Here is a 17,049-nt window from a genome sequence, read left to right on the forward strand (position 1 = left end):
GTGCAGCAGGCAACCCACAATAAAGGGAGTAGAAAACTAGCAAGGATTAGACACCGTCTGTCTTGCTCAAATGAAAAATCACTTTCATTTCATACAGGAGGGATTTCTAGTGGAAAGCCACACAAATCTGCTTTCCAACAGAGTTTTCTGGACATCTTCAGAGCAGTTCCAGTCCAAGCTGTTCAGTCAGCTAGCATCCTAGGCTGACAGACTCCCACATCTTGTATCTTGTCTTAAATAAGACTGAGTGTTCTTTGGGACAGGGACTGTCTTTTACAAAGTCTGTAGTGTTTAGCACAGTGGGGCTCCCAACCCTGATTAGTGTCTCCAGTAATTATAGTATTACAAAGAAACAACAATAATAACAACAATCTTCTGAATCCCAGGCTGGTGAGCCCACATTGACCGCTAGGGCCAGCGAGCTAATGGACCATAAGGATAAGACATATCTTGAAGAGGATCTACAGTGCTGAGACAAATAGGGGGTTTTGAGGGAGAGGGATTCCAGAGCGAATCACAGGCCCTATTCCAGATGGCAGGGGCGTTATCCCTCAGGCATAATCTCCCCAGGATATGGATCAAGAGATACATGCAATAAGAACAGCAGCAAGAGTCACCAGCTAAGAGCTACAGAAAAAGAAAAGGAAACACACCAGATGCAAAAGAGTTGCAGAAGTGGCTAGTGCTATGGAACCTGTCCCCTGTCCAAGTTTATGATCAGGCTACATGGAAGCAATTGACTTCCAGGAATACTGCTCTGGTGAATTAGACACTGAAGGAATCCAAGGTAGAAGGGCCCTGTCACCAAAGAGACAGATTTTGTCCAAAGAAATCTGCCACAGAATTTTTCATTTTTGTTAAGATGGTTTTTCAACTTTGCCTAATGCAGAAGTCTCCCTCATCCCTTTCAATGAGCAAACAAAAAAAGCGATGAGTGACATGATATTTCTTGACAACATAATATGTTGACTTTACTTTAAAAAGTTACAGTATTAACAAGACCACAAATAAAGAACTGTAAGAGAGACAAGATGTTGCAATAAATGGGAATCTTTACAAATTCATTCATTTAAACTGGTTTCAAACAATCTTACCTTGCTGTCAAGATTCTTCATGGTTAACAAATCAAGCGTTTTAAGGGAATGGCCTGTAGGTGAAATAAAATAGAGGCAGACATGGATGCGAGTGTCATGGTAGTTGTATAAGGAGCGTTTAATTTTCAGTTCTTCCTGGAGGTAGGCCTCAAATTGTGCATCTATGTAATCCACTATTGGCTGATAGCTGGGGGAAAAAATGTGATGTGTTAGCAACCCAAGATTAATTTCTCTCAGATAGAGTGGGACTAAAAAAGGGAATCCGTGTTATATTTTTCTGCATACTATTACTTACTCCTTGAGGAATTCTGTGCCACTGCGCAATGCAGAATTTTCAGAAATTAACGTTGTGCATGCAGAATTTCCTTTCCCCCACAGAAATAGGCTGCAGTGCTGCTAGCTATCACTAGGGGCCATTGGACTCAGCAGAGGCCAGCTTGCACATAGAAGACATTACTGGTGAGAGGGAACTAGAGAGTTCCTGGCAGCTGCAGTTCCCAGAATGCCCTGAGGGAAAGAGAGGGCAGTGCGCAGGAAACTCAACACAAGCCTGGGACCGAGCATCAGGCTGTTTCTCCTTCTGGATCCCTGGGCCGCAGGTGGGCTGGGGGTGGGGTGGGAGGGGGGTAGTGAGTGTCTGGCCCCCCAGCTGGGCTGGGGAGGGAGGGAGGAAAGGGGGCAGAGAAAGAGCAACTGGGTTATCATAGGGGTTTCTTTAACTCTACTCCCGAGGGAATTTTTGTGTGTCTCTGTATTGTTCCAGACATACTCGCTGACAGGTATTTTGAAATAAATTACCAAAATAATTGAAACTGGCTTGATTATGTAGCGTTATTTTGACAAATAAAATTGTGCTCTGACATGTTAAATCTCAGTCTCATATGTTTGGCATGCAGAATTTTGCAGAATTTTAAAATATTGTGTGCAGAATTTTTAATTTTTTGGTGCAGAATTCCCCCAGGAGTATATCGCTTTACATATCAACTACATACACTGGAAGCTCAAGAAGTCATATACTAGAACAGGATATTAAATGTATGGATAATGATCAAACTGTCTACGCAATGTAAAACTAAAGTTACTGAATACTAGTTTGAGAAACTAATGCAGCACAGGATGGGTTAAAGATAGTTAAATTTTTCTCTATTGGTGATGAAAAGCAGAGTGTATCAGCTATGCTTTTTACTGAAATCTTTAAGTGATCCATTTCATGGACTTCTGTAATTTCTGTAGTCTCACAACTCAATCTTGGAAATAACAGACTATCACTATAAATAGCATGTGACTGATGCTGTCCATAATTATGATATTTTCACATCTTTTGGAGATCAGTATTGTGTTTTGGGGAGCCTTATTACTGGTAAATGTGTGTAAGAGAGCAGGAAATTATTCTCTAAAGAATGAGAATCTGATTTGTATTTTAAACAACATTTTAAAGATTCTTTTCCCTGTTTTGTATGATCCAAATTACAAGAGGACCATAATGTATCTTCAAAACATGTTATTGTATACATAAGAGCAGCAGGTCCTGAGTATCTGTTGCTGCATACAGGGTAGACGAAATCATGGGAGGTGAAATTTCAGAGGCACTGATTACATGGAATGTGAATTTGAAAGAGGTAGAAGACAGCCTTGCTTGCAATATGAAATATTTTACTGCGTATCATTAACACCAGTAGCTGAGATTTTTCTTTATCATCTAGATATGCATCCAAAGAAGTGGGCTGTAGCCCACGAAAACTTATGCTCAAATAAATTTGTTAGTCTCTAAGGTGCCACAAGTACTCCTGTTCTTTATCATCTAAACATTGTTCAAAGAAATGGGCAAGAATAGGCAAGTCACTAGCAAGAACGCTCTTTCGTTAGTATCCTATGCTATAATGTTAATTAAAGCTGCGAGTTTGTCATGGAGGTCACAGATTCCGTGACCTCCTTGACTGCACAGAGCTGCCTGGCCACACCTCTGCCTAGAACCTTAGCGAGGGGGATGTCACCGCTTCCGGGGAGCCCCCCAGGTAAGCGCCACTCAGAGCCCGCCTCATGCTGTCCTGTGCCCCAACCCCCTGCCCCCTTCCACACTCAAACTCTGCTGCTGCTGGGGGCGAGGAGGAGGTGCGGAGACAGGTACGGAGCCTACTGGCCCTGCCCCCCATACCCCTCCCCCAGCAGGGTTCCTGGGCCGCGCACCGCTGCCCACCCCCCCCCCCCATCACCAGCGGGGGTCCAGGCCGCGTACCGCCCCCATCCCCTACCCCACTAGCACCCAGGCCAACCTCCCCCAGCACCCGCGGCTCCCCCGGACACCCCAAGTTTTAGTCAGGGGTATATAGTAAAAGTAATGGACAGGTCACGGGCCGTGAATTTTTGTTTACTGCCCGTGACCAGTCCATGACTTTTACTAAAAATACCCGTGACTAAAACGTAGCTTTAATGTTAATTTATGTTCTGGAAGTGAATGCACAACCTCCATCCATGCCCAACACTACCTGGGTCTTAAATAATGTAAATTATTATTAAAAATGCTTCATAGTACTGGTCATTCCAATAAAAGTCTGAAGAAAATCAGTTCAATAATTATGAATATTTAAATTCAACAAACTTAATTGACAGAAAAGAAAACTCTAAATTCACTAGCTGTGTAATGCTCCATCTTCTAAATAGGCTGTTCAACTTCAAATATACCTACATTTAAAAAATCCAGATGATTTTTCTTCCAACTTACACTCTTTTGTAGATCCTACTGAAACTTAAAAGCACAACTCTGTAGAGAACATATTGTACTGTAACTTACTATCTGTATAATTATATGAAAGTTCAAAAAATGCCCATCACTATTATATATTTTATTTATATAATTTGTAACACATTATAAAGGCATGTGCACATGAGGGCAGAGTAAACGTTGATTTCTCAAATAACTTGCCGGACAAGAAGAAAATACAATCCATTAATTATGTGGGAAAATGTATAATTAAATATCTGGAGTACATATGTAATTTGTACCACACATTTTTCTTAATCACATACCTAACTTGAAAAGTCTACTCAGACTCCACAGTTCAAGACCAAGGTTATTTTGCATAATGAAATTCTTACCACGTGAGGAAACACTAACCTATCTTCTTTGTTTATCTGGTCACCAAATCCCACTGTATTTACAATGGTCAGTTTCAATCGAACATTGCTTTCCTGGAGTTCATACGTCTGAGCTCTGAGTCTTACATTCGGCTGAAAATGTGTTGATACGCGGTCATCAAAACTGGTGTTAAACAAAGTATCTATCAAGGTTGATTTTCCAATTCCAGTCTCCCCTAAAAAATTAAAAGAAAAAGTAAGAAGTTTGCATTTGCATATATTTGTACAAAGCATAATAGGTGTTACTATAGTTATTGCCCCATTAAAAGAGTTTAAAGAGAAATTACCTGTAAATTGGCTTCTCCAAACATATGAGCAAATTCCTCTTTTTGACCCTTAGAAGCACCAGTAAATGTGTTTTGTACAAAAAAATTAATTGCCAGTACCTCATTATCTTGAATGTTCCCTCAAACCTTCAATTCCTTGACAAGTAGAACATATGCACACACACCTACTAGTACTCCAAAGGGAAAACAACAATAAAACACACCTTTGAGCACTAAGGGCATTCCTTTGTGCCTCTCACTAGAATCTTAAGATCCAAGAATAGGATTAGTGTCTTATAAATGAGGAATAAAGATTGTTTAGCATGCTTACATGGGCCTGCCGTGGTGGCCTAGGCACCAGCATTCCAAAAATCAGTGGGGGACAGGGGAAGAGAGAAAACCTTAACACCAAGAAAACTTTACTATTTCATTAAGTCAGTATTAAAACCACAGCTATCCATCTTCACTATTTTACACAAGTTTTAAGATTAGCTATTCCATGCATATAGGGAGGTCTGTTCTTCAACCACATCAGCTAATAGACAGAGAGGAAGTGAAGGACAAGTATGAGTTGGTGTGGATTATTTATACCCTTGCTCAGTTCAGTGTTGGGTTTTAGGAAGATGCATGGTTATGTGTCTGGCTGGTACATCTAAAGAACTCCAATACATTCAGCCAGAAAATTAATAAGTATAAAAAGGCTTCAAGGTCTCCTACTGATAGACCTGGGAGTGGCTTGGGTTCTATTATCTGAAATACTTTACCTATGGAGAAGAGTTGGATGTAGACCACAAGTTTTAAAGAATCCTAGAAGTTGCTCATGAAACAAGACTTAAGGCATCCTCAAGCCTGATCATGAAAGTACTGTACAACAAAGATAATCAAAAGGATGGTTGCGAATAAAGAGAGGCATATTATGGATCATAGTTAAAAAGGCAAAAACACCCTAAGATCACATTGGATCAATACTGCAGTCATTTCCTGATGAGAGGTAACAGTAACCTTGTCAGCCACTTTTTTTTTTGTATTAATATTTGTGCCAAAAGATAGTTTATGGTCAAATACTTAATATTCACTGCTGTCAATAATAAAAAAAAGTATATTACTTACCAATACAAAGAATGTTGAAGCAGAAGCCCTGGTTGACGGATTTGTTAACCAACTGATCTGGTAAGCTATCAAAACCAACATGGCCAGACAAAGATAAGGGTCGACAATTATCATTTTGCTGTGGAAAAATGATTATTTAAGAAAATGTGTTGCCAAACAATTAACAGTGATATATAAGGAGATCTACTAGTAAACTACAACTCTTCTTTAGGTCTGGTAAGTGACTGAAGAAAACATTAACAGTTTGCAAAGTCTGTCAGTGGAACAATAAGTATCAACTCATTTAGTGAAATGATAGCATAAATAATTAAGTTTTACTGTAGCCAGCTAATTTGCCATTGAAGTCACTGAAGTGAATGGGATTACTCACATGATTAAAGTTAAGCACATGCTTAAGTGACTTGTGAGATCAGAGCCTATAAACAAAAGAAAGCACACTAGTCTAATGGAAATGGAAACTTGTGAATGAAGGATATCCCAACTGATTTACCTCTACAAAGAAAGAAAAAAAATCACAGGAGAATATAAGGGACAGCAGGAATTCAAAATAGAGACTGAAAACTTGAGGAAAGGTACACACAGATAAAAACCTATTCTAAGTGTGTGAGCGGTGAGAATTTTTTAATGTGTAAAGTTATCCATACATCACAACTATAATGGATATCATTACATATGTAGTTAGAGTACCAGAAGCGTATAGTTCTTTTAAAATTATTTAATAATGAATTGGTACTTAGATACATTGGTGATGGGTATATGAGAAATGCCTAACAAATAGTCTAAAATAAAAGGAAACAACATTATTTTTCCACATATTAACTGTAGAACCTGAAATGCAATTTAAAAAACAACCATTCAGCATAAACAGATGGACAAAACCATGATTAGCCACAGATTCATGTTATTCTGTGTTCCTATGTTTCCAATCATCAAACCACTATCAATTCCCTGAGCCTTTTAATACAGCCAGCATCCTAAGACTTGCATCTGAAGAAGTGAGGTTCTTACCCACGAAAGCTTATGCTCCCAATACTTCTGTTAGTCTTAAAGGTGCCACAGGACCCTCTGTTGCTTTCTAAGGCCTGGTCTACACTAACCCCCAAATTCGAACTAAGGTACGCAACTTCAGCTAGGTGAATAACGTAGCTGAAGTCGACATACCTTAGTTCGAACTTACCGCGGTTCAGACGCGGTCCACACGCGGCAGGCAGGCTCCCCGTCGACTCCGCGGTACTCCTCTCGCCGAGCTGGAGTACCGCAGTCGACGGCGAGCGCTTCCGGGATCGATATATCGCGTCCAGACCAGACGCGATAAATCGAACCCGGAAGTTCGATTGCCAGCTGTCGAACTACCGCGGTAGTGTAGACCTGGCCTAAGACTTAACGTTAACCTGGGTTTACATTCTAGCCTTTCCCTACTTCACTAAGGTTGGGGGATTTTTATTTAAATTTAGAAGCTCAGGGAAAAGTGTCATCCTTTACACTGAATATGTTTCGACATACTTCAGTCAGGTCTTTTGACGTTAGTTTAGCACTCATCATGAAACTATGCTGAATCTTTCTAGTGCGCATCTCTTATAATAGTTTAAATATTTATTCATTCTCTTATTGATTTTTGTGTGTGAGGCTAAAGGGTACTGTCATTCCTGTATTAGACTGATAGTGCTGGGAAAATGTACACAGACAAAAACAATTTAAGGAGAAAACACTACATTTTAGGATTATCGAACATGGTGATTCTAAAATTAACATGGTATTGACTGAAAACAAGTTCAAATATAGTCACAATCTGAAAAAGAGAAAATGACAAAATACCTCAGAAAAGGCACTCCAATGTGTGGGAGCCAATATAAAAAAGAGACAGAGATGGTTGTGGTTGAAACAAACAAATGGGACATGGAGTCCCTGATGGAGCAGAGGGGACAACAGGCAACATAAAAGACAAGTTTATACAAGCCACAAAGGTGAACACAAGAACAGCACTTCTGTCTAACAAAACTGAAGATACAACCTGGTATATGACCAAAAAACAAGCTATATTATTTCTTCATAACACCAACAATTAAGATTTGAGACACACAGAGGATGTTAGAGTCTCAGCATAATTGTAGAGGGATACCACGGCCTTTCATATCCTAGTCATTGGCCTAAATCTCGACTATGTTAGTTGTGTCCTAAATTACCATGCAACTGTTAGCTATGTTGCATAAGTCACTAGCAGTCTCAGTGGAAAAATGTCGACAAAAACATAATAACAAATGGCACCAATCCATCTATGTCAGGATTTGAATCCATCAACAGGATTGTATAGAGAAAGCTACTGATGGACTTTCTGTACTTGCTCAGTGGAAAAATAGAGGAGCTGGTCTCTATAGCTGTCAATCTGGTACCTTTGACTTTAAAAAATAAAAAAAATTAAAAGTATTCCATATGATGAATTTAACTTCCAAGTTTGTTGACAATGAAGATGACTGAATAGAACAAATTTTCACTGCAAAGCGGATAATGGCACTGAAATATAGTAAACATGTGCAACAACAGGATGCCTTTTTACGATTAATTTCCTAAATATAACCATACTTCACTACACAACAAAAACTTTGACTATAGCAGTGTTATGTAGTTCATATCAAAAGTCCAACTTGGCTTATTTCCTTGGGTCCTTGAACTTTTGCCAAATCAGCTACTTTTAGATGCGTGTTTTGGTCAGGAAACTGAGTGGCTCAACTTCTGCCAAAGATATTTATATCATTTTCAAAATTTCTTCAGATACATGAATTCTTAGAACAGCAGCAGATTTAAGACTGTAACTATATGGGTACAAGATATTTACTATATTTCTTATCTTCACTCCGCACAAATTATGAATGGAAATTAGATTTTCATATTAGAGTATAAAATAACAACAAGGTACAAAATCTCATTTCAGATGTGAGATATGAGAACGAGTAACTTGTAAAACAGATTTCAGAACCATTATATGGACAAATTTAACTAATAATATATTTGCACTGATGCGTACAGTTATAATATATGGAGATATACCTATCTCATAGAACTGGAAGGGACTTTGAAAGGTCATCAAGTCCAGTCCCCTGCCTTCACTAGCAGGACCAATTTTTTTGCCCCAGATCCCTAAATAGCCCCCTCAAAGATTGAACTCACAACCCTGGGTTTAGCAGGCCAATACTCAAACCACTGAGCGATCCCTCCCCGCCATCTGAAGCCTCAAGCATTTATGGATTTATTTTCACAACTTCCTTGTGCAATAGAAAAGTCTTCATGTTACAGATGGGTCACAGATGGCATTAATTGATTTGTATAAACTCCAAGAGAAAGAGTGAAAGAGCCAGGAAATGAACCTGGATCTCCCAAGTTCCAGCCTAGTCCCTTATCCACAAGATCATCAGATCTTCTTCTTTCTAGCAGAACACTCTTTAAATAGCATCAGCTGCTGAAGATGCAAAATCAGCAATGGATCAAGAATGCATCAGAAAATTCTGCTATGTTACCAGTTTCAGTTGTGAATAAATAGACTTTACTTTTTTTTTTTTTAATTCTTTAAAATTGAAAAACAGTAGAGATTTTGTTCTCCTGTGCTGGTATTTAGAAGGATCTTTTGAGCAGGTCCAACTGCAATACCAAACATGTATTCTTCCTCCCACTTTCTTGTCCACACACAGGCCCGCCTGCTGACTCTTTGGTTTCAGTTTCATTGCAGCTATTAATGGTATACATTCTCTTTGGACTTGTCTAAACACAAAATTTGTACTGCTTTAACTATACCATTATAGTTAAAGTAGTACACACCCTCCCCAGTGTGGACACAGTTATACTGATATAAAGATGCTTTACACCAAAATACTGGAGTTTATTCCCATACTGGAAGGGGAAGAAGATATACTAGTATATGTAGCTTTAGAGACGTATAACCTGAAATCACACCAAGGGGGTTGTATTGCTACAACTACTTCCGTTAAAAAAAAAAAAAGCACACCCCCTAGCCCAAATAATCATACTGGTACAAAAAAAATATGTGTAGACCAAGCCTTTCTCTGTCTAAAGTAGGAATGTAACTAATGTCTTCAAACATAACCTAACATTTTAAAACATTTGTTGGTTGGGCTTTTTGGTGTAGCTTAGGCCATGACCAAACAAATACTGCTACTCTTCCTCATCTGTGGAAAAGGGTCTGGCAAAGAGATGCAAAAGGAGATCGAGATCCCTCTATGCCTCCTTGAACAATAGGAAGCAGATCGGCTCCTAGATGCTCTGGATGGAGGTCACCAGTATGCCCCATAGAGAAAAGATGGTGCATTATATTGGTAAGGCTGGTTCTGACAGGGTTGACCTGGCCATTGCCATGCCGGAGGTGGATACACTTGGGCTCTTGAGAGTCTCTGGTCTGTAGAGAAACTCTCACCTGGGTGATCTGAGAGATGAAAGGCTCCCTGCTGGATGGAGAAGAGAAGGTGTGTCCTAGTGATGGAGATGAAGAATAAACATCATTGTGAGGCAGCGCTGAGGACTGAGGAGACCTCAGAACTGAGAGTTCAGAAACACACACCAGTACCAAGTGTAGAAACACTGGTGCCAATGGTGGTGCCTGGGACATAGTTATCTCCTCCAACATAGAATCAGCCACTACCGACAAGGATTCCATCGATGATGCCAGTGTCAGTACTAGCACCAATGCCAGCATGGATGTCAGTGTTTGGAAGCATACCTAATTACTGAGCGTGGTGTGTGCTTGTCTGGTGCTGAGCCAGAGACTGAACTCACATCACTTGTCCGTTTGATGAGTGGGCTTAGTGGGCTTGTTCCCTGAAAAGCAAAGATTTGGGCATCTATTTATGGGAAGAAAGGCACTGGTGCCGGGAGCCATGCGCATCCCAGTGTTTAGATTTTCCTTGCTTCAGCAAGGAGACGGTAGCAGTCTTCCGTGTAAGGGTGGTAATTGGTATCGGGGCACTCCTTGATGCCGGATCCCTACTTGACAAGGCAGAGGATTTTTTATAGGTACCAACCTTGGGTGTTGCATGCCGCCTGGCAGGGGTACTAGCTGATGTCTGATCAGTTTTGTATATTGATCCTGACCCCTTGGGGTCTCACGCATAGGGTGTTCCCCCCGGCTCCGCCCCCACTCCACCCCTTTCCTCAAGGCCCCACCCCTGCCCTGCTTCTTCCCACCCCTGCTCCACTCCCGCCCTGTCTCTTCCCGCCCAGTTCCGCCCCTTCCCCCGAGCGTGCTGTGCCCTCACTCCTCTCCCCCCCCCACAGCGCCTCCTGACGCCACGAAAGAGCTGATCAGCAGCAGATAGTAGGCGCTGGGAGGGAGGGGGATGCGCTGATCGATGGGGCCCGCCGGTGGGCAGGAGGTGCTGGGGAGAGGGGGAGGTTCTGGTAGGGGGGCTGCCGGTGGGTGCTCCAGCCCCAGAGCTCCCACGGAATCGCCACCTATGGTCTCATGTTCTTCTCATAGATTGCTTGAAGAGATATAGCTTCAGTTGAATGTCTCTGGACTGCCTCATTCTTATTGAGCAGTCTTGCACACAGCTTCTCCGAGACAAAACAGAGAGTAGCTGTGGCTGTCAGTGAATGGAATTAATCCATTCAAGATTGAGAGGGGTTGAAATCCAAGGGCTTTGAATCTACCATTTGGCATGTGCAGAGAGCAGAGACACAAATAAAATTTAAGGGGGGGGGGGGGGGAAACTACTTTAAAGGGAGCTAACCCTAACTACCTAATTTGCAACTGAAGTAAATTCCACTAAGGGTAGTGGGTGGACACTACTTGTTCTGTCTTGTTCCCATGCGTAGTAAGAGGGAACAGAGGGATGGTTGTGATCACTCTGTACTTTCTGCCCTCAGCAGGAGCACATGGAGACAGCTGCAAGTCTAATGGACACTGCTATTAAACAGATTTTGATCTCATACAACACGTGGCATATGTGTACCTATAGTGGGACCCACATAGACACAGACTCCAAGAGGAACTCTGAGGTATTTGATCAACCCTATAATTAGTTTGGGGGTTTCTTCAGACTCTTAACTCCATTATCACCTGGTTTTCCAATGGGTGAAAAAAGTTAGCAGTCAAGTAGAATGGGACATAACGCACCTACAAGCAGACTAACTTATAAAATTGTAAAATGGCAGTGTTACGGACTTAACTGCTTTAGAACATTGTTGGGCAAATGTCTTTTCTGAACAAAATTGTAGTATGTGAGCTATGAAAACATCAGTTTTTGGTTACTACTCAACTATATCATACAAGTATTTATAGCAAGGGGCAGGGATGCAGTTATTTAAATTGTATGTTATACTTACAATTAAACTAAACCCTAATATTAAGACTAATAAGTTAACTACAACGTATCGTTCAAATCCTAATAACTTCTAAACAACAAGCTTTCCCACTATTCTGAACAGCACTGAAGACAAGTTTCTATTCTAAAGAAGAACTGTAGCAATACCTGCTGCAGGATTGTTCATATTCAGTTATTCTCGTTTGTTTTCTTTCAGGTATAGCTACAGTACTTTACACACTTCCATCATAAGAAGTCTTACAATTCTATTCATATTATGTATTGGTAATTTATACAATTCCTTTGTTGAATCTGTATGAAATTCTCCTAGAAATTTTATGTTTGTTTTTCTGTGAAGATTGAATGCCAACCCCATTCAATTAAAATTGTCTGGAGCACTTTAATACTACTATTTGTTAATTTGAGAAATTAGACTATTTGTCTCCACTTCCCTCTACCTATAATAACTACAATCCAATCTAAAATTGCCATCCTGTGTTTCCAAACTACCCATGAACTTGTCCCCTCCCAATGCTCCCTCCATATTTATATTGGTCCCCTCCCTGCAATTCTCCTGTGTAATGTTGTTTGCTTCTGCTGCCCTATCTAGAATTCTCTTGCCTCTCCAAATCTGTAAACCTACTGATAAATTCTAAATCCCCATCACATTTCATTTTTGCTGATACTGCATTTTTTCAAATCTTCTCTCACTGTAGTTAACCCACAAGAATACTCTCTGACATATTTATTTTTTAAATGTCAACTCTTCATTTATGCTAGTCTTTTGCAGTTTTTTCTTTCTGCTCATATAAAAGAGCCATGAGTCCGGGCTGTGAAACTTTTGTTCTCTAGTTTAATCCCTCTGTAATTCTTTACATACAGAATGCTATATACAACATGCAATATAAAATTGTAATATATTGTACTAAATGATATAAAGGCTACAAAACTTATTTAAAGCATAATTAAATATTCATAAAATGGAACGCAATGGGCTACTTCTTTTGGATGAAACGAAGCAGTGTTCAGCACTGGATCTAGGGGCAAGTCTGGAAAGTGAAGGAAAAGAGACTTTGCACTTCTCTGATTGGGAGTAATCAGGGCACAATTCTCCCAAAACGCTGCTCTAATCTATGTCACTACAATGGCCTCCAGAGACTATCCAACAGCCAAGGATCATCAGCATTCAGCACTTTGGCCACACACCTTTCAGAATGCCTCATATGACAGAAAAGCACAAGAACAGCCAACTAAATTCCACCCAGGGATTCCTCTAAACAAGACAAATCCCCAGCTGGTTATTTAGGCCACTTTTGTGTCCCTCTGTATCTAACAAAGCAACACCCGAGATGGAACAGGGCAGATGATGTGTCTTTATGTCATGAGCTAATCAAATTATTCACTACATCAAAAATAAAAGTGAATCTGAGCCAAGTTTTGGATTGGATTTGTGTATCTGAAGAACAAGAAAGAAGTGGAAAGTTGACAGGATTTGCCAGGATGCAGAGCAAGGTTTTCCTTGAAGCATGCAAACACATAACCAAGACTGTTTAGCTTTTTTCTTTTTAAATATGCAGCAACTCTCAGCCATTTTGAGCAAGACAAAGCCTCAGAATTGGATCGACTAGTAATAATTTTAGAACGCTGACAGAGCCTGTCAAACTGTAGACAACAGACATGCACATGTATGGTCCTTGTACACACGTTCAGTACAGGATTATAGCATGATACTTATTTCTGTTCACAATTTTACCTATAAACTGAGGGTAAATTATCAAATTTGCTCATTATTAGAAATTATTCAAGGAATTGCTTATTCAAACATATGTCTGTGCATTGTTTGTGAACTACAGTTCGTAACCATTAGAGTATTTGCTATCCATAACTAGAAATTTATGCTGCATGATTGGTAATCTGAATCGCATGGGATTGGTTCCTATGTCTGGATGGCTCCCAAATTGACAGTTTTCAAGATGGCCACTTGAATACTTCTGAAGTACTTACATATTTTAACAAGTATTCATAACTCTACCTTGCTGTTAGCATTCTTACAAAAATACGGCCTGGACAAACGTAAAAGCAGTCACAAGTGAAAGCTGTTGTAAGCATAATTGAAGCACATTCATGGTTTTTATGTGAATCAATGTTGATGAGATTTTTTTCTCATCTCGACTTGCTAACAACAAATGTAAAGTTCCACCTCAGGTCAGAGCTACGTGAAAGAGTAAAAGTGAAGCTAATGAATCACGGAATGCTGATGAATGTTTCCATCCTTTGATTTGCTCAGAACGTGGAATGACAGGTCTGCGGGCACAGCCCCTGAGTCTTCTCCGACTTTTAAAACCAAACACTGGTTTGAATGGGGGAGTCGCCCGCTTTGTGCGCCTCTATCTCCCAGCTGAAAGGCAAACCCCCGACACTGCCCTTTCCCCGGCACCCCCCGCCGCCCCTCAGGACGGGGCGCTGCCTCCCTGCCTCTCCTGGCGCGCTCACCACACACGAGTCTCCCTCGGGGGCATTTTACAAGCTCGTCGCGGGTGACAATGGGGGGAGCAGTGAGATGGAGGCCGGGGGCTGTGGCGGGCGGTGACTGAGGGGGGAGGCTGGGGCCGGCACGTCCCCCCCATGAGGCGCTCGGTCCGGGGGGAGGGGGCCGGACCCGGCCCGGCAGAGGAAGTTTTTAGGGTGCGGTCGGAGGATGCGGGGAGAAGAGGCGAGAAAGTTTCACGCGCCCCTGGGCGGGACTCACCAGCTGCCGAGCGACCTCGGAGGAAGCCATGACACCGGGCGGCCGCCGCGGGAGGGGGAGGGGAGAGGCGCGCGGGAAGCTCCAGGCGGTTGGAATGTAACCGGCAGCTAGAGGGTCCGTGCGGGGGGCGGGGCCAAGCAAACGGGCGGGGAGGGGCGTGGCGCGAGGGGTGGGGTTATGGGGGCGGCCCGAAGGGCAGGGCTACGCTGTAATCGCTTCGCACCCCTGCCCCGGGGCGATCCCCGCACGCGGCGGGCTGGAGTCTCGGACGTGACGTGAGCGGGGAGCGGACGGTCGGTCCCTGACCCCCCTCCCCCGCCTGTATAATGGGCCGCGAGCCGCCGCACTGATTGAGCCGCTGCCGCATTAACAAGGGGCGGGGAGCGCTCCGCTGCCGAGCACTGAGCCGCCGCAGAAAGCGGCCGCGGCGATGTTGGGGCCGCGCTGAGCGTGGGGTGCGATGGCCGAGGAGCCGGCGCTGAGCCCGGAGTCGGTGCTGCGGTTCCTGGCGGCGCGGGGCGGGCGGGGCGCGGAACGCGGAGCTGCTGGAGCATTTCCGGGGCTGGCTGAGCCCCCCGGAGCCGGAGCGCCGCGCCCGGGCCCGCCAGCACTTCAAGGAGCTGGTCAACGCCGTGGCCACCGTGCGCCTGGAGCCCGGCTCCGGCGCCAAGTACGTGCAGCTGCGGCGGCGCTACCGGCCCGCGGGGACCCCGGCTGCGGACAAGCAGGACTCGCCGCCCGGTGACCAGCCCCTCGAACCCGGCGGCAGCGAGGCCGCCGCCGCCCCCTTCGATCCCCCAGCGGGGCCCGAGCCGCTGTCTGACATCGCGGACACCGCCCCCGTAGATCCCCCAGCGGCGCCGGAGCTGCTGCCCAGCATTGCGGTGACCCCTGAGGAGGAGGCGGACTCGGTACAGCGGAGCCGGGACTCCTCGCCTTGCCCCGGGGGGCAGTTGGGGGAGATCGCGCCAGCTGCCCCGGGGAAGCCGGGCCCCGAGGATGGGGCGCTTCGGGGGAAGGGCCCCCCCAGCTGCCCGCAACAGCCGCCCCAGGCGGGGAGCAGGAGCGACTTGCCCCGGCTGGGCCAGGTGCCCCCGGGCGGCGGCAGAAAGAGGAGCTCACGGCGCAATGTGGCCCGGGGGCTGCAGCCAGGGCACGGCGCGGAGGAGCCGCTTGCCCCTGCCCGGCTTGCCGAGGAGGAGGGGACCGAGGCCGGTTCCGGCTCCCCCTGCTCCCCGGGCAGCTCAGGCGGGGGTGCCACCCCCAGGTCCAGCCGCAAGAACTTCCGCGAGTTGATGATGGGCAGCTCCCCCCAGCTGAAACGGAGTTTCTTCCCCGGGGCCCCCCGAGCCCGCGGGGGGGACTCGGACAGCGCCTCGCTGGCCTCCTCCTCCGCCGAGGAAGAGAGCGGCGGGGGGAGCTCGGTGGCGCTGGACCCCCTGGAGCACGCCTGGATGCTGTCAGCCGCGGACGGCAGGTGGGAGAGCCTGGAGGGGCTGCTGAGCAGCGAGCCGGGGCTGCTCTCCAAGCGCGACTTCATCACCGGCTTCACTTGCCTGCACTGGGCCGCCAAGCACGGGCGCCACGAGCTGCTCGCCATGCTCGTCAATTTCGCGCACAAGCAGCGGCTGCCCATCAACATCAACGCGCGCACCAGCGGCGGGTATACGGCGCTGCACCTGGCGGCCATGCATGGCCATCTGGAAGTGGTCAAGCTGCTTGTGGGGGCCTACGACGCAGACGTGGATGTCAGGGATTACAGCGGGCGCAAGGCCTCCAACTACCTGAGCCAGAGCACCACGGAGGAGATGCGGAGCCTGGTGGGGGCCCTGCAGGAGGAGGGCGAGGGCGCCGCGGGCAATGGGAGCGGGCGCTGGAGACTCTCCAAGGTGCTCCCCTCCAACCTCATTACCTACAAACTCTCCCACCACCACCAGGGGCAGGGTGAGGAGACTGAGTCCAGCGAAGGGGCAGCGGCCCTGGGCAAGGGCAAGGAGATGAGTAGGAAAGCCTCAACTAGCGGCAGGATGAAACCACGGCTCAACAAAATCCGATTCCGCACCCAGATCATCCACACCACCCCCTCTTTCCGAGGGGAGGCTGAGGAGGAGGAGCAGGAGGAGAAGCCACTGAGAACGTCCTTCAAACTCAGACCTAAATCCAATGTTTTCGGTTAAGCAGGGAAACAAGCAGTATTTAAATCAGGTGTGTGACATGCTCCTGAACCCATTGAGCATGTAGTGCAGAAGAGAGGTGGTGTTTGCAGGCCTGTGTGAGTGACAATCCCTCATCCAGACTCCTGCATTCTCCGGGAGATAAAACAAAATGTCTTGTTTTAACTTCTGAGTTTCATGAAGTGTAAATATTTGCAGGGCTCTTGGGATTTA

General features: G+C 44.9%; 2 protein-coding genes across 2 annotated transcripts in view; one reads left to right on the top strand and one right to left on the bottom strand.

Moving 5' to 3' along the window:
• The window catches only part of SEPTIN10 (septin 10), a 43,825-nt gene extending 29,133 nt beyond the window's left edge, over positions 1–14,692 (bottom strand). The window contains exons 1-4 of the mRNA XM_065397570.1: positions 14,663–14,692; positions 5,606–5,723; positions 4,210–4,405; positions 1,095–1,281 (exon numbers count right to left, since the gene is read on the bottom strand). Coding sequence (XP_065253642.1) covers positions 1,095–1,281; positions 4,210–4,405; positions 5,606–5,723; positions 14,663–14,692 — 531 coding nt within the window. The remainder of the gene's footprint in view (positions 1–1,094; positions 1,282–4,209; positions 4,406–5,605; positions 5,724–14,662) is intronic.
• Positions 14,693–15,122: 430 nt separating this feature from the next.
• SOWAHC (sosondowah ankyrin repeat domain family member C) lies at positions 15,123–16,839 on the top strand. The gene is given in 2 exon segments (XM_065423629.1): positions 15,123–15,188; positions 15,190–16,839. Coding segments are annotated over 2 exon segments (1,716 nt in total).
• The last annotated feature ends 210 nt before the right edge of the window (positions 16,840–17,049 follow it).

This window comes from Emys orbicularis, chromosome 1 (genome assembly GCF_028017835.1).
Source record: "Emys orbicularis isolate rEmyOrb1 chromosome 1, rEmyOrb1.hap1, whole genome shotgun sequence".
Lineage (NCBI taxonomy): Eukaryota > Metazoa > Chordata > Testudines > Emydidae > Emys > Emys orbicularis.